This window comes from Furipterus horrens, unplaced genomic scaffold, assembly GCF_987537825.1.
Source record: "Furipterus horrens unplaced genomic scaffold, mFurHor1.1.pri manual_scaffold_9, whole genome shotgun sequence".
Lineage (NCBI taxonomy): Eukaryota > Metazoa > Chordata > Mammalia > Chiroptera > Furipteridae > Furipterus > Furipterus horrens.
The window spans coordinates 59,021,253-59,040,290 of record NW_028327179.1 but is presented as its reverse complement, the minus strand read 5'-3'; the positions used below and the strand labels follow the sequence as shown (position 1 = coordinate 59,040,290).

At 38.8% G+C, this 19,038-nt stretch overlaps 1 protein-coding gene across 2 annotated transcripts in view; it reads right to left on the bottom strand.

Moving 5' to 3' along the window:
* The window catches only part of SUGCT (succinyl-CoA:glutarate-CoA transferase), a 1,282,463-nt gene that overhangs the window by 1,092,405 nt on the left and 171,020 nt on the right, over positions 1-19,038 (bottom strand). For both annotated transcript variants that reach the window (XM_090286756.1, XM_090286757.1), the window contains exon 7: positions 10,419-10,510. In XM_090286756.1, the coding sequence (XP_090142882.1) occupies positions 10,419-10,510 (92 nt within the window). The remainder of the gene's footprint in view (positions 1-10,418; positions 10,511-19,038) is intronic.

Here is a 19,038-nt window from a genome sequence, read left to right as displayed (position 1 = left end):
GATACAAATTTACATCAGTCAGAATGGCCATCAACAACAAATCAACAAACAACAAGTGCTGGCGAGGATGTGGAGAAACAGAAACCCTAGCGCACTGTTCGTGGGAATGCAGACTGATACAGCCACTATGGAAGACAGTATGGAATTTCCTCAAAAAACTAAAAATGGAACTGCCTTTTGAACCAGCAATTCCATTGCTAGGATTATACCCAAAGAATCCTGAAACACTAATTCAAAAGAACTTATGTACCCCTATGTTCACAGCAGCACTATTTACAATAGCCAAATGCTAAAAACAAAGTGTCCATCTGTAGATGAGTGGATTAAAAATCTGTGGTACATTTACACAATCAAATACTATGCAGCAGAAAGAAAGAAGGAACTACTGCCATTTACAATAACAGGAATGGAAGTGAAGAGAATTATGCTTAACCAAAAAAGCCAGGCAATGAAAGACAAATACCATATGATATCACCTAATACAGGAGAGTAATTAACAATACAAACAAATGAACAAAATTGAACCAGAGCCATGTAAACAAGGATCAGAATAACAGTTAACGGGGGCGGGGAGAAAAGGGGTCTAAGTAGGGGAAGGGTTTAGTAAAGGAACCAGTATAAATAACCCGTGGACATATACAACGAGGTGGGGATTGACTGTGGAAGAAGGGGTGGGCTGGGTCAGCGGGGGTGCAATGGGGGAAAAAGTGGGACAACTGTAATAGAAAAAGAATAAAAATAAATTTAACTAAATAAATAACTTAGAAATTTTAATTCTTAGACCTTGATTACTGATTGGGTAGAATAGGGATTAAAGTGAAATTAACTTGCAAAAACTATTAACATAAGAAGGTAATATTTTGAATATGTGAGCCACTGTAAGTATAACTTATAGACATAATTAGTAGGAAAAATATCTTTAATAGTACAACAGACAGCATGGAGAACAAACAATGATATACTGAGATCAAATGAAGATTTTAGTGCACAATAACACAGTCTCCACAGGCACTGCCCTCACATTTCATGGGCACAGACTCTTGAATTATACAGTATATGAACCTTCTGTACTAAACACACACTCTACTCAAACAACTAATTGAAGCTAAAATCACGCTTGTAGAAATATGCACATAATTAATTTTCACAAAGTAGTATTTCTGTTACACGAAAGAAATTCCACTTATGGGTTGAAATACTGAACTCAGAGCTGTAGACTGGACTCTTAAGTGCCTTCATTTTTATCACCTATAAATAGGCATTTAAGTAAGACTACAGCATGGAGCCCTAGCTCGGTAGCTCACTTCGTTGGAGCTTCCTTCAGATGCACCAAGGTTGTGGGTTTGATCTCCAGTCAGGGCATATACAAGAAGTAAACAATGAATGCATGAGTAGATAGGACAACAAACTGATGTTTCTTTACCTTTCACTATCTCTCTCCCTCTCTCCTTCTCCCTCTTTCTCTTATCCCTCTCTCCCCTTCTCTTACCTCCCTTCCTTCTTCTCTCTCTCCAAAATCAATAAATAAATAAATTTAAAAAATGACCACAGCATTGTTTTCCATATAATTTGGATGATGCTTCTATCACCAGTTTACAACTTTATAACTACCATTTAAAAAAATACTTTTCTCAATTTTCTAAGGGGAAAATTGAGGTCACACAACATATCTAATGTTACACGGAATGACAAAATAAAAGTTCAACTTCTGCTTTTGTGATTCCCAAGACCCTTCAATGAAGGGATTTAATAAGTCATTGGTGAACATGCTAAAACTGCTGAAGATAATGACAGGAACTGAACTTAACAAGAAAACCATGAGAGTTAAAGTTCCAAGATAACATAGCAGAAGAGAAACAAACCCAGGATGATTGAAGCTGTGAGAGTGGGAACCAGAGAGTTTGTGCAGAGATTTCAGAAGTGGAATAAGGGTTGGCATAAGGTTTCAGTACCCTAGACTAGATGTGGGAATGGAGAGCAATAAGCCTGTGACACAGTAGGTATAATAACCAAGAATAAGCATCCTCCAAATAAGAGGCATTTGAAGACAGTAAGTATTAACTGGATATTTCTAAACAACGATTCCAATCTATACTTCTTTTCTATATTGGTATTCATATATACTCACATGTACTTTTTCTTGTACTACAACAGTTCAATAAATTATAGTTACTTCAGTCTTTCCTCCTGGCTTTAGCAAAAAAAATTTTTTTTAACACTTTTTTAGGTTGTTTCCAATTTGTTGACATTTCTCTGGCATTTTTGGTGTTTGTAACCCAACTCATATACAGTTCTGGCAAACCACTGAACTATATATGACCTATAATAATCTTCTTGCTCACCAATGTGAAACAAGTGTTGACTCAGCTCAAAATGATACTGACAATATCAAAAGAACCAACATAAAAAATAACTTGGTTAAATAAAATCCTAAATAAGAATATTTTCTTCCAATTATTGATGACACTAACCGGACAGTTTAGAAAATTATAACAAGAACAGCCTCTATAACAAGGACTACTGACCACTAAGAACCTTCATTCCTTAGGAGAACATATTTGTCAATGATACATATGATAAGAGGATAATATCCAAAATTCATAAACAACTCAGGCAACTAACAAACACACAAAAAAAGTCCAATTAATAAATGGGAAGAGACTTCCAGCCAAAATGGTGGCCTAGACAGACACGCTGGGTCTCCCTCCACAACTAAGAAGAAATGCAACTACCTCAAAACTAGAGACAACCAGAAGTTCTAGAAAATCAAGCTGCATGGAAGCCCAACAAACAAAAATATGAAGAAGAAATACTCATCCAGACAGGTAGGAGGGGCGGAAAGGACACAGTGCGGTGGTAGCAGTGGCAGCACTGGTGGCAGTGGCAGGCCTGCAGAAAGCACAGTCACATGCTTTAAAAAATCAGGAGTGGCACATGGAGAGCACTCCCAGCACCATACCAGACCGAACAGCTCATGGTCTAGCACCGGAGAAAATCAAGCCTCATTGCTTCTGACTGTGCTTCTGACTGTGTTAGGGCACAGGAAGAAACTGCCAGTCTCTCAGTAGAGTTTACTTGTTTAAAGGGCCCCCATGGTCCTGGAACATCTGCAGACCCACCCACTCTGGAAACAATAGCCAGGCCAATAGCTAGAGAGGTGCCAATCCCATACAAGAGTGGGAGAAATGTCTGGAAAAGGGACAAGTGCTGAGCAAGTAGCATTTCTCCCTCTTTGACTCCTCCCCCTTATAGAGTGCCACAACGTGGTGAAACAGGTCACATTGTACTGAAGAATACCTAAGGCTACACCCCTTACAACTTAACAGGAGTGATAGCTCTACCTCAGACACAGAGGCAAACAAACACAGGAGCCTGTCAAGATGAGAAGACAAAGAAGTATGGCCTTAAAGGGAGAATGAGTCAAGGGTCCAGTGGGAAAACTAAGCAATGAGGAGATAGCCAACCTAACAGACGCAGAATTCAAAACACTGGAGATAAAGATGCTCATAGGCTTGACAGATATGCTGAAGTATGGCAAACACATAAGGGAAAAAGTGAAGGCTATGCTAAATTAAATTAAGGAAAATCCACACAAAACCAATGGTGAAGGGAAGGAAACTAAGGTTCAAATCAATCATTTGGAATATAAGGAAGAAAAAAACAGTCAACCAGTACAGGATGAAGAAACAAGAATTGAAAAAAAATGAAGAGAGGGTTAGGAACCTCTGGGACAACTTTAAACATGCCAACATCAGAACCATAGGGGTGCCAGAAGGAGAAGAGGAAAAGTAAGAATTGAAACATTACATGAAAAAATAATAAAGGAAAACTTCCCAAATTTGGTGAGAGGAAAGAGACATACAAGTCCAGTAAGCACAGAGTCCCTAACAAGCTAGAACCAAAGAGGACGACACCAAGACACATTATAATTAAAATGTCAAAAGTGAAAGATAAAGAGAGAATCTTAAAAGCAGCAAGAGAAAAGCAGAGAGTTACCTACAAAGGGGTGCTTATAAGACACCCTTCTCAAAAGAAACTTTGAAAGCAAGAAGTATTCAAGGTGATGAAAAGCAAGGGCCTACAACCAAGATTACTCTGTCCAGCAAAGCTATCATTTAGAATGGAAGGGCAGATGAAGTGCTTCCCAGACAAGGTAAAGCTAAAAGAGTTCATCATCACCAAGCCATTATTATATGAAATCTTAAAGGAACTTATTTATGAAAAATACCAAAACTATGAACACTAAAATGACAACAACCTCACAACTATCAACAACTGAATCTAAAAAAATAAAAACAAAATCCAACTAAGCAAACTAGAACAAGAACAGAATCCTAGGTATGGGGATCATTTGGAGGGTTATCAGCTGGGAGGGGGGAGGGGGTTTAAGTGGGGAAATGGTGCACAGATTAAGAAGCATAATTGGTTGGTACAAAACAGACAGGGTGGAGTTAAGAATAATATAGGAAAGGGTGAAGCTAAAGAACTTATATGCAGAACCCATGGACATGAACTAAGGGGGGAGGGATTGTTGGCAGGAGGGGTACTGAGTGAGCAGAGGGGAGCAAAGGGGAAAAAAACTGGGACTACTGTAATAGCATAATCAATGAAATATACTTTTTAAAAAATGGGCAGAGAACCTGAATAACACTTCTCAACATACAGATGACCAATAGACATATGAAAAGATGCTCAATTTCACTAATCATCAGAAAAATGCAAATTAACACTGGTAGATATGACCTCACACCTGTCTGAATGGCTATCAACAATAAATCCACAAATAGAAAGTGTTAGTGTAGATGTGAAGTAAAGGGAACCTTTGTGCACTGTTTGTGGGAAAGCAGAATGGTGTATCCACTTTAAAAACAGTATGAAGTGTCCTCAAAAAATTGAAAATGGAACTGCCTTATGACACAACAATTCACTTCTGGGTATGTATCTGGAGAATCCCAGAACACGAATTAAAAAGAATATGTGCACCCCTTTGTCCACTGCATTATTTACAATAGCCAAGATATGAAAGCAGTTCAAGTGACCATTTTGAGTTAATAAAAAAGTTGCGGTACATATATTCAATAGAATATTACTCAGCCATTAAAAAGAATAAAATCTTACCATTTGTGACAGCATAGATGCACTTAGAGGGTATTATGCCAAGTGAAATATGCCAGTCAGGGAAAGACAAATACCATATTATTTTCACTTATATGTGAACTTTAGAAAGCAAACAAAGAAAATAAATCAACAAGAAAAAATAATCAGACTCATAGATACAGATAATAGACTGATGATTTGCTAGAGGGCAGGAGCTTTGGGGGACTGAGTAAAAAAGGTGAAGAGATTAAGAAGTAAAATTGGTAGTTCCAAAATAGTGACAAGGATGAAAAGTACAGCATGGGGAATATAGTCAATAATATTGTGATAACTATGTATGGTGCCAAGTGGGTACTAGACTTATTGAGGGAAAACTTTATAAATTACACATTTATAAATGTCTAACAACTATGCTGTATACTTTAAACTAATATAAAATAATAATAAATGTAATTGTATTTAGATTAAAAAAAAGAAATCAATGAGAAAAAGCCTAACACTCCAATTATATTAAAAAGAGTCAAACATATAGTTCAAAAAGATATCCACAATGGCCACTAAAGCAAGTGAAAAACATGCACATTATTACTCACCAAGGAAATGCAAGTTCAAATCACAATGAAACATTACTACAAACCTACCAAATGACTAAAATTAAAAATACTATCATTGTCAAGAGTCAGTGAAAATAAACAAAACTCCCATACATTACTGGTAAAGTATAAACTGGTACCATTTTGGAAAACTGGAAGCATACTAAAGCTAAATAGGCATCTAACCTCATCTGCTCCACCCAAGAGAAATATATAAGTATCTATGTCCAACAAAAGCCATTCAAAAAAATGTGCATAGGTTCATAAAAGACAAAAATTGGAAATAGCTCAAATGTTGATTAACATAACAATGTATAAATTGTGGTATATTCATACAATGGAACAATATAGAGCAATTAAACACACCACTGATACACACAGTAATTGAATGAATCTCAGAAACATTGTGTTGAGCAAAAGAAATCACACATAAAAAAGCACATACTATAGCCCTGACTGGTGGGGCTCAGTGGTTGAGTGCCATTTTGCAAAGCAAAGGGTCACTGATTCTATTCCTGGGAACATGTCTGGGTTGTGGGTTCAGTCCCTGGTTGGACAGCATAGGAGAGGCAGCTGATTGGTGTTTCTCTCTCACATCAATGTTTCTCTCCCTCTCCTCCTTCCTCCCCTTCCCTCCTTTTTCTCTAAAAATAAATAAAATATTTTAAGTACATATTATAGAATTCTATATATAGAAGTTAAAGAATAGGAAAAACTAGTCTATAGTAGAAGTCAAAATAGCACAAAATAGGAGGTGGTATTGCTGGGAAAGAGGTATAAGGGAAATTTTAGGGGTGATGGAAATATGCTGTATCTTCAATGGATGATGGTTATCCAAGGGTACATATTTGTAAAACATCATTGAACCATGCTTTAAAGATTTTTCACTTTATTGTATGTAAATTATACCTCATTTTTTATGGGATTTAAAAAATTGAGAAAGTATACTACCAACTGTGTTTTCCAAAAGATGAGGGACTACTTTAGGAAGCCAGAAAACACACTGTTATATGTCTATATTAGAGCACCCTGTATTCTTTCTCAAAGCTCTTTATTTGAATTTAATGTTTGTTTCCTATTAGTGCTTGTTTTTCCCACTTAAGGACAAGGCCTGCCCTACTCTGCTTAATCCCCAATACCTGTCACATTTCCCAGCACACAGAAAGAATTTGTACAATAACCATTCATTCAGTCAATGAATTAAGAAGTGGGAAATATAACCACACTCCCCTCTCTCAATGGAGAGAAAAACAACCAGTGCAATTGAATATTTTCAGGGGAGGCCAGTGCAAAGTCCTATTTTCAGAGAAGACTTGTGAAAATAAACAGAGAGAGTATAAAAGACCTTATATTTCAAGTCACTAAAATCCCAATGCTTGCTTTAAAATTAATAGAAAGAAATAAAAACTGTAAAAAGGAAGACTTGAAGTCACTCTCTATTTATCCTAACACTTCAGCAATACTTCCTGAAAAATTAACTGAAGAAAACAATTCAGGGAAGAAAAGCCTATTACAAAGTTTTTTAAAACACCAGTCTAATTTATTTTGGAAATGGATGTCTTTTAGAATTTGTTTGTTTGTTTGTTTTTTAATGCGCTTTCACACACTTTTTTTTTTTTTTTTTTACTTTATGTAAGTACCCTGGCTGGTTTGGCTCAGTGGATTGAGCGTCGGCCTGCGAGCTAAGTGTCTCTGGTTCGATCTTCCAGTCAGGGCACATCAGAGAAGGAAAACTCTGATTCCAAAAAACCTCCGTTGCCTTGCGGCATACCTCTTCAGGGGAAAGGCTAAGGGAGTAAACCCCGACAGAAAATCTGGAGCCGGAGTCCCTAAGGCGGTTTGACGTTGTAGTCAACACCGGCAACTCCTGCGGCACACCTGAAGCCAAGCTGTATTGACTCCGTCTTTCCCTTGGATCCTTCAGCTGCGAAGAGAGGGGGGTCTGCTGCATGGGCAACAGCAGACCCTCCATATCACCCTGCCCAGGCTCTGTAGCTTCAGCTTCACTGGAGAGGACACTCCAGCGTCATCGCAAGATGTCGATTCAACACGGGAGGAGACAGATACCGTGTCACTCCCGAGTCGGACTGCACAACCATTCTCGGCGGTGCAGATAGACTCTTAAGAAGCTACACCATCGTTTCTCGAGACGGACGGCTGCCGACGAGGGGATGTAAGTACTTTCTTATTGTTTTCTCCAAGTGTTCATTTTCTAAGAGTATGATCTAATCAACCACTTTTGACCACCTATATACTTTTCAGGACTACCCAAACTATTATCAGTGGAGAGGAATTATTACAAAATCAATAATTCTTTCACTATCTGAATCTAATGCATATAACAATCAGGCACAACTATACCTGAGATATTAGTAATACATTTTAAAATATATAATCTCCTACATTACCCCAGAGAGAAAAAGAAACCCTCCAGTATATACACATGCCAAATGAAGGCACTCTGGCAGAAATGGACATCTGTGAACTAGTCTAGTCACCCATTCTACTTCACAGAAGCAATATTCCTAAATCACAGGAAGGTGCTTATGTTAAGCTTAAATAACATAAAACACATAGAAAATGTGTTTACCACTCTATAGCTTCTTGTAAAAAAAAAGTGCTTTTTTCTACGAGACCATATTGATATTTAGGCCATATTATCCTTTATAATAAATCATTCACTTTCCCTGAATTCTTTCAAAAATTAACTCAACCTTAAGCCTACTTAATAAGCCAAGTTAGTAAAGATAAAAATCCCTTTCAAAACTGAGACAGAGACTTCTGGCCAAGATGGAGGTGTAGACAGACACCCTCCACAACTAAGAAGGAATACAACTACCTCAAAACTAGAAACAACCAGAAGTTCCAGAAAATCAAACTACATGAAGGTCCAGCAAACAAAGATATAAGGAAGAAATACTCATCCAGTCAGGTAGGAGGGGTGGAGCCAGGGCAGAGAGGACTCGATGTGGTGGTGGCAGCAGCTGCAGCAACAGCAGCAGGCCAGCAGAAAGTGCAGCCACGTGTTTTAAAAAGTCAGGAGGGACACCTGCGGAGCATTCCCAGCTCCTCACCGGACCTCGAAGCTCACGGTCCTAGAACTGGGGAAAATCAAGCCTCATTGCTTCTGACTGTGTAGACCAGTGGGGGTTGGGGTGGAGTAATAAACTGCTGGTCTCAGCAGAGTCTGCTTGTTTGAAGGGCCCCCACAGTCCTAGAACATCCACAGACCCACCCACTCTGGGAATGACACCCAGGGAAGCAGCTGGAGGGGTGCCAGTCCAGTGTGGGAGTGGGAGAGGTGGCTGGAAAAGGGGCGAGGGCTGGGCATGTGGCATTGTTCCCTCTTGGACCCCTCCCCCACATACAACGCCACAACATGGTGAAACAGGTCGCCCTGTACTGACAAATCCCTAAGGCTCCGTCCCTTACAATGTAACAGGAGTGACAGTTCTGCCTGGGATGAGGAAGCAAACAAACACAGGACCCTGTCAGAATAAGGAGACAGAGAAGTGTGGCCCTAAAGGGGAAATGGATCAAGGTTCCAGTGGGAGAACTAGGTGACAAAGAGATAGCCAACCTAAAAGGTGAGGAGATAGACAACCTAACAGATGAAGAATTCAAAACACTGATGATAAAGATGCTCACAGGCTTGACAGATATGCTTGAGTATGGCAAAAGCATAAGAGAAAAAGTGAAGGCTATGCTAAGTGAAAAGAAGGAAAATCCACACAAAACCAATGGTGAAGGGAAGGAAACTAAGGTTCAAATCAATCATTTGGAATATAAGGAAGAGAAAAACAGTCAACCAGTTCAGAATGAGGAAGCAAGAATTGAAAAAAATGAGAAAAACGTCCCAAATTTTGAGAAGGAGATGGACATACAGGTCCGGAAAGCACGGAGGGTCCTGGGCGAGCTGGACCCAGAGGGGACCACATCAAGATGCATCATGACTGAGATGCCAAAGGTGAAAAATAAAGACAGAGTCCTGGGGGCAGCAAGAGAGAGGCAGAGATTTATTTGCCTACAAAAGGGCTGCTTATAGGACTATCAGCTGATTTCACAAAATAAAATTTGTAGGCAAGAAGGGACTGACAAGCAGTATTCAATGTGATGAAAAGCAACCTACAACTAAGATTATTCTATCCAGCAAAGCTATTATTTAGAAAGGAAGGGCAGATGAGGTACTTCCCAGACAAGGTGAGGCTAAAGGAGTTCATCATGACAAAGCCATTATTATATGAAATGTGAAAGGGACTTACTTAAGAAAAAGAAGATTAAAACTATGAACAATAAAATGACAACAACCTCACAACTATCAACAACTGAATCTAAAAAATAAAAACAAAATCCAACTAAGCAAACCAGAATAGGAACAGAATCATAGGTATGGGGATCATTTGGAGAGTTATCAGCTGGGATGGGGGAGGGGGAGAAATGGGGATATGGTGCAGCGACTAAGAAGCATAATCAGTTGGTACAAAATAGACAGGGTCAAGTTAAGAATAATATAGGAAAGGATGAAGCCAAAGAACATATGCATGACCCATGGACATGAACTAAGGGTGGTGGGATTGCTGAAGGAAAGGGGGGTACTGGGCAGAGGGGAGCAATGGTGAAAAAAATTGGGACTACTGTAACAACATAATCAATAAAATATACTTAAAAAAAATCCTTTTGGAATACCTGGTGGAAAAAATTATGAAAAGTCTAAAGACGGATACCTACCTCAGGCCCTGTGATGTGCATCAGACCAGAAACAGCGGAGGCCACAGCATCATAACCAGCTCGCTGAGACAGTGGACCTGTCTGACCATACCCTAAAACAATGAGAAGAGACATATTCAGGACCATGCAAGGAGAGCAGTAGTACAATGGTGTACTTAAAACCATTTGTATCTAGAAATCATGCAGCATTTTGTCACCTTCACAATCTATACTATCCTTTGAAGGAGGCAGTAAAAATTAATTATGGTGTTATACCCCAGAATATTGAAAACTGGTGACTTACAGGACAGATACCAGCATGAATATTTTGTGTGAACTGGAGTGGTTTTGAAATGGTTTTATTTAGTTTATAATATTTAAAAATCTGAAGATAGCATAGAAATGTAATTTTCTGGCTTTTCTCGAAAAATCAGAAAATAAGTTAAAAATTAGTCCCACATTCTGGCTGGTTTGGCTCAGTGGATTGAGCGTCGGCCTGCGAGCTAAGTGTCGCTGGTTCGATCTTCCAGTCAGGGCACATCAGAGAAGGAAAACTCTGATTCCAAAAAACCTCCGCTGCCTTGCGGCATACCTCTTCAGGGGAAAGGCTAAGGGAGTAAACCCCGACAGAAAATCCGGAGCCGGAGTCCCTAAGGCGGTTTGACGTTGTAGTCAACACCGGCAACTCCTGCGGCGCACCTGAAGCCAAGCTGTATTGACTCCGTCTTTCCCTTGGACCCTTCAGCTGCGAAGAGAGGGGGGGGTCTGCTGCATGGGCAACAGCAGACCCTCTATATCACCCTGCCCAGGCTCTGTAGCTTCATCGAGGCTCTGTAGCTTCAGCTTCACTGGAGAGTGCAGATAGACTCTTAAGAAGCTACACCATCGTCTCTTGAGACGGACGGCTGCCGACGACGAGTCCCACATTCTCAGATGGCAACAGAGTTAAATAACAGCTCTTCCTGTTACACAAAGCATAAATTCTCCAACTTGCCAGTCTCCACCATCAATTCCTTTATACCTCAGCCTATTTCATTCATTTAACTTAACTTCCAGACTCCAGCCTGTATTTGCTATTCTTTTTCTATTCAAAACAATATACAAAGTAAAACAAAACAATATCTCCCTAGGTTCTGTTTGCATATTACCTCAACTATACAAAAAGTATATATATAAACAATGATTAAATATTTGAGCATGAATAAAATGATTACATCCCCTTACAGTGCTTTTTATATTACAAAAACACAATAAAGGTATCACTTTTTCTGCCATCGGCAAAAATCAAGAAGACACAAATATTTTCTCCTGTTCTCCTCAGTCCTGTTGCTTACTGTTGAACAATAAAGGTTATATTAGGAGCTATATGAATCTGTTTCCAAAATCCATGTGTCAATCAGAGAGTAGCCAGATGAAGAGCCTTTCATACCCATCAGCTCTTGGGTGAAATTCCTGCATACTCAGATTTAGAAATATCAGGAAAGTAGTGTCTCAAGGTCTTTGCTTGCTTCTCTAGCCACCTGGAATACTTTCCCTCTATTTTACTCCATATATGTACATAACTCACTCCCTTACATCCTCCAAGTCAGCATTCAAATGATATCTAACCAGAGGGACCTTCCCTAAAGAACTTTAATAAAAGAGCACTCTCCCTTCTTACTCTTAATCACCTTTACCTGATTGTCTTCATAGCCCTTGTCACCATAAGATATAGAACACAGTTTTTATTGATTTATTTTGTCTCCTCCCTAGTAAAATGTGTATTCCAAGGATTTCTTTTATATTCAATTCACTGTTGTATCTCCAGCATCTAGAATATAATCCAATAATATTTATTGCATAAATGAATGAATAAATACTTGTTATATAAAATAATTTTAAAAACAATTCAAACAATTCATAAAAAGTAAATTAACAAAGAAATCAAAGAGTTTTATTTTTTTGTATTTTCTTTTGTTTTGTTATTGACCAAAATAGCAACATAGAAGGCCATTTTCCTCCTCCCGTGGACACAGTGAATGTAGAGCAATGCATGAGAGTTTCCTCTGAGAAAAATGCATAAACTAGTTGAATAATTCCTGCATAACAGGCAAGAAAAAAAAATACCCACATCAAAATTGATAGGAAAGGATGAGACAAACTGTTGTCATATCTCACTCCAGCCACAGTGCCATACAATTAGGAGGGAACCCCAAACTCCCAGCTTCTCCCTGACAAGTGAAGGGTTTCAACAGCACAGTTAGTGCCTCTATTTTTAAAGTTCCCCCCAAGGGATGAGACCGCAAAACAAGTAGCTCTGACAGACAGCAGTGTTAGGGCCCATAGGATTATAGCAAACAAAGAAATTGTTGGCACAGTAATACTAACCACAGCTATTCCCCCAGGGCTCAGAACATAAGGAGCAGCCAAAACCATCCAACACACAGTCTTTCCCTGGAAAGGACTTAACTACAGACTTTATAAGAAACTACCTGAAGGTCCAGATACTAATGAACACACCTCCACGGGCTGAATGTTATACTACCTGGAACTCCCCCAAAACAGTGGGCACAACACCAACCTTCTCCCTCCAGCTAACTAAACCAGTAACAGGTTACCAGCATCTCTTTGCAAGGAAATGCTTCACATGTCTCATGCTCTAACTTTTACAGCTACATACTGCCTGAGGAATGGGTTCCTGTGTCACCTGGCTATGACTGCCAATTAGGCTTTTGTGAATCCCACAAGACTATGGTAAACAAGCAAGCATTTTTTTAAAACAGTCTAGGTAGCCTCCACCCATAGCTATATACCCAGGCTCAATACAGAGGAAGAAAGCAGTTGCAAGCTTTCACAGTTGTTGCCTGAGGGCCCTGCATCTACGTGCTGACAGCAATCATCTCCTTTGGGACACTGATGGTTCTTCTCTTACCCTCAACTACTAAGAGGTGTGAACTGGACAATTACAAAGATTTCAGAGGCAACCAGGAGCTCAGGCTGGGTTGAGTGAAAAGATTTATCTCCTACACAAGACAAGTTGGTGAAGACTAAAGAGGTGGTTCTTTTAGTTAATGTGCAAAAAACCAACAGAGGAAGTCAAGGAAAATGAAGAAACAAGGCAATATTGTCTAAATAAAAGAACAAGATAAATCTCCAAAAGCTGATAATGGAATCGTCGGCAGCCGTCCGTCTCGAGAGACGATGGTGTAGCTTCTTAAGAGTCTATCTGCACCGCCGAGAATGGTTGTGCAGTCCGACTCGGGAATGAAAATAATGGAATGAAAATAAGTGATTTATCTAATAGTTAAAAATAAAGTTATAAAAAGGGTCAACAAAGCCAGGAAAGTAGTGCCTGAACAAAGTGAGAATTTCAACAAAGAAAATGCTAAAAATTACCAAAGAGAAAGCACAGAGGTAAAAAAATAAAATAACTGAACTGAAAAATTCAACAGAGGCGTTCAAGACCACCCTAGATAAAATGGAACAAAGAAGCAGCAAATTAGAAGACAAGGCAGTGGAATCCATCCAAGGAAGAAAAATGGAAAAAAAAAAACTGAAAAAAGAATGAAGATAGCATACAGAACTTAGAGGACATCACATGAAATCCACACAAACCAATGTTGAAGGGAAGGAAACCGGGGTTCAAATCAATGATTTGGAACACAAAGAAGAAAAAATACAGTCAACCAGTGCAGACTGAAGAAGCAAGAATTGAAAAAAATGAGGAAAACTTCCCAAATTTTGAGAAAGAGATGGACATACAGGTCTGGGAAGCATGGAGGGTCCCAGGAGAGCTGAACCCAGAGGAGATCACACCAGGATGCATCATGACTGAGATGTCAAGGGTGAAAGATAAAGATTGAATCCTGGGGGCAGCAAGAGAGAGGCGGAGAGTTGCCTACGGGGGGCTGGCTATAGGACTATCAGCTGATTTCTCAGAGGACACTTTGCAGGCAGGAAGGGACTGGCAAGCAGTATTCAATGTGATGAAAAGCAACCTACAACCTAGATTACTCTATCCAGCAAAGCTATCATTTGGAATGGAAGGGCAGATGAGTGCTTCCCAGACAAGGTGACACTAAAGGAGTTCATCATCACCAAGCCATTATTATATGAAATGTGAAAGGGACTTACTTAAGAAAAAGAAGATTAAAACTATGAACACTAAAATGACAACAACCTCACAACTATCAACAACTGAATTTAAAAAATAAAAACAAAATCCAACTAAGCAAACCAGAATAGGAACAGAATCATAGGTATGGGGATCATTTGGAGGGTTATCAGCTGGGAGGGGGAGGGGTAGAAATGGGAAAATAGTTCAGGGACTAAGAAGCATAACTGGTTGGTACAAAATAGACAGGGGGATGTTAAGAATAGTATAGGAAAGGGTGAAGCCAAAGAACTTATATGCATGACCCACGGACATGAACTAAGGGCCATGGGACTGCTGGAGGGAAGGCGGGTATTGGGCAGATGGGAGCAAAGGGGAGGTAAATTGGAACTACTGTAACAACATAATCAATAAAACATACTTTAAAAAGAAGTTAAAGACAAAGACAGAATCTTCAAAGCAGCAAGAGAAAAGCAAATTGTTACATACAAGGGAATCTTCATAAGACTGTCAGTAGATTTAATAAATAGCAGGGTAGGCCAAAAGGGAGTGAAATGAGATATTCAGAATACTGAAAAAACTGCAAGCCAAAAATATTCTACCCAACAAAACTGTTGTTCAGAATTGAAGGAGAGATAAAGAATGTCACCAACAAACAAAATCTAAAGGAGTGTATCACCATTAGACCAGTGCTAAAAGATATGTAAAAGTTCTTCAAACTTAAATGAAAGGATACTATTAACATTAAAATGTATGAAAACTAAAACTCACTGGTAAAGGTAATATATTGTTAAATTCACAATAATATTGCAATGGTGTTGGTCAAATCACTTATAATTCTAGTGTCAAGGTTAAAGGACAAAAGTATTAAGACTACCTATAATAATTTGTTAATAGGCACACAATATTTAAAAAGGTATGAATTATGACATCAAAAACATAAAATGCTGAGGGGTATAAAATGTAGAACTTTTGTATGCATTTGGAGTTAGGCTGTTATCACTTTAAAGTAGAGTGTCAGTATGAGATATTTTATGTCAGCTCCTAGTAACACAAGAACCAGTAGCAGATACACAAGTGATAAAGAGATAGAAAACTAAGCATATGACTACAGAAAATCAAGGAGTAAAGAAATTATAAAACAATCATAAAATAATTAACAAAATGGTAATAGGTCTATACCTATAATTACTTTAAATGTAAATAAACTAAATTATCCCATAAAAAAACACTTGACTGTCTGAATGGATAAAACAAACATGTACATGCTGCCTACAAGAGTCTCACTTCAGCTTTAAGGACACAGACTGAAATTTAAGTAATAAAAATATATGTATTCTATGCAAGGGAAGACCAAAATATGATATTTGAAAAAAAATAGTGACTCAAAATGCACAAACTGGAAGGATAAAAAATGAGTGTTAAACAGCTATGCAAGAGAGAAAATAACTCATGAAGAAGACCGCATTGAAATTTGTCTCAGTAGTATCTGTTTTTTACCACTTTCTTCTCTGTCTGGATCCACCCCTGGTCAAAATTCCATGGTTTCATAAATTCCTTTCCAGCTGGGTGTCTGTGAGGAAATCTAGCTGGATGCTGAGGCTGCTGCTTTCTCTTGTTGGAGGCTCTGCTGAACTCTCTTCTTATAACAGCCTTCTGCCCTGAGCCACACTGGGTCAGGTCCCTCCCACTGGTCCTGAGGTGTACTCTAGCCCTCTGCATTTTTGTTTAGTAGAGCTGCTGTCCCCACATGCAGGTGTGTGAGCCCAGGTTCCTTGCCTAGTCTCAGTTCTTCCCTCAGCTTTCCTCCCTAAAGAGTCTCTGTGTGGCCCCCACACTGCAGCACTGGTCCCTGGGCAGCATTCTCTGTGTACTTCTCCTTTCCAAAAAGTACAGTCTCTCATGGTCAGGGCTGGGCTCTGTCTTCCCACACCTCCTACAGTTTCATACAAAGTTTCTCACTAGCTCCTTCCTGGAGAGCTCTGGGAAGAGCCACTGTGGTGATACAGTAACACTGAGCAGTGGCAGAGAGCTGACTTTGCTTCCTTCAAAGCCTATGGCGGGAGTGCAGTTTCTAGGTCCTGCACCTCTCTGGCCTTCTCTCTTCACTCTGCTGGCTTGCAGCTACTGACCCAATCCACAGCTGCCCCTACACACGCAGCAAGAAGCACTGTGGTTCCACTTAGAAAGCGCGGGCCACTCGTTTTTGCCCACTCTCGCGCAATTCCTAATCTCTTGTCTCGGTCACACTCACTCACAGCTGCTCTCATTCACTCTCTACTCTGTGTTTTTATTCCAAGGCCGGTCCAAATGAGAGCAAGTAGACAGGGCTGCTAGCTACTCTGCCACCATCTTTCCTCCTCATGAGTTGCATTTCTATGCTCTAACAATGAACTGTCTAAAAGACAAATTAAGGAGCAATCCTATCCACAATACTATCAAAAACAATAAAATACTTAGAAATATCAAGGAGATGAAAGACGTGTACACTGAAAACTGTAATACATTGATGAGAGAAACTAAAGAAGACAAAAGTAAATGGAAAGATACCCCATATTCTTGGATTGGAAGAAATTAACACTGTTAAAATGTCCATACTACCCAAAGTAATCTACAGATTCGATCCAACCTTTATCAAAATCCCAATGGTACTATTTAGGGAAATAGAAAAATAATTGTAAAATTCATATGGAACGACAAAAAAAACTCAAAATTGACAAAGTTATTGTGAGCAAGGAGACATCAAACTTTCTGATTTCAAAATACATTGAAAAGCTACAGTAATCAAAAAAGATTGTGATACTGGCAGAAAAACAGACATATAAACCTATGGAACATAATAGGAAGCCTAGAAATTAATCCACACATAATATGATTACCAATTCTTTTTTTTTTATTATGTTGAAGTATGCCCCCTCTATTCCCATTTTGCTGAGTTTTCATCATAAATGGGTGTTGAACTTTATCAAATGTTTTTTCTGTTGTTACGATCATGTGGTTTTTGTCTTTCATTTTGTTTATGTGGTGTATTACATTTATTGATTTGCGAATATTAAACCATCCTTGCATTCCTGGGGTGAATCCCACTTGATCGTGGTGTATGATCTTTCTAATGTGTTGCTGGATCCAGTTTGCCAATATTTTGTTGAGGATTTTAGCATCTATGTTCATCAGCGTTATTGGCCTGTAGTTTTCTTTCTTTGTTGTGTCTTGACCTGGTTTTGGAATTAGGGTAATACTGGCTTCATAGAACGAGTTTGGGAGACTTCCCTCTTCTTGGATCTTTTGGAATAGTCTAAGGAGGATAGGAGTTAGTTCTTTCCTAAATGTTTTGTAGAATTCACCTGTGAAGCCATCCGGTCCAGGCTTTTTGTGTGCCTGGAGTTTTTAGATTACTGCTTCAATTTCACTAGTTGTTATTGGTCTAGTCATGCTTTCTGCTTCTTCTTGATTCAGTTTTGGAAGACTATATGTTTCCAGGAATTTGTCCATTTCCTCTAGGTTGTCAAATTCCTTGCCATACAGTTGTTCGTAATAATTTCTTACAATCCTTTGTATTTCTGTGGTATCGGTTGTGATTTATCATCCTTCATTTCTGATTTTATTTATTTGGGTCCTCTCTCTTTTTTTCTTTATGAACCTGGTTAAAGGCTTGTCAGTTTTGTTTATCTTTTCAAAGAACCAGCTCCTACTTATGTTGATCTTTTGAATTGTTAGTTTAGTCTCTATATCATTTAATTCTGCCCTGTTCTTGATGATTTCCTTCCTTCTACTTGATGGGGGCTTTGCTTGTTCTTCCTCTGGTTCTTGTAGCTGTAGGGTTCAATTTCTTATTAGAGATTCTTCTAGCTTTTTTAGGTAGGCCTGTACTGCTATGAACTTTCCTCTCAGGACTGCTTTCGCTGTATCCCATTGGTTTTAGGTTATTGTGTGTTTATTATCATTAGTTTCCAGAAACTTTTTGATTCCTTCCTTGATGTCATTGTTAACCCATTCATTATTTAATAGCATGTTATTCATTCTCCATGAGTTTGAGTGTTTTTGAGTTTTTTCCTTAAGGTTGATTTCCAATTTTAAGCCATTGTGATCTGAGAAGACGCTTGATATAATTTCAATTTTCCTGAATTTGTTGAGGCTTGTTTTGTGTCCTACCATGTGGTCTAGCTTTGAAAATGTTCCATGTGCACTTGAGAAGAATGTATATTTTGCTTCTTTGGGGTAAAAAGTTCTATATATATCGACAAAGTCTATTTGATCTAGAATGTTGTTCAGGGCCTCAATATCTTTGGTGTTTCTTTGCTTTGAAGATCTGTCCATTGTTAAAGTCCCCTACTATGAGTGTGTTGCTGTCAATATCGTTTCTGGAGTCTTTCAACATTTTTCTTACATATCTGGGTGCTCCTAAGTTAGGTGCATATATATTTATAAGGGTTGTATCTTCTTGATGGATTTTTCCCTTTAGTATTATGAAATGTCCTTCTTTGTCTCTTTTTATGGCCTTTGCTGTGAAATCTGTTTTGTCTGATATAAGTTTGCTACCCCAGATTT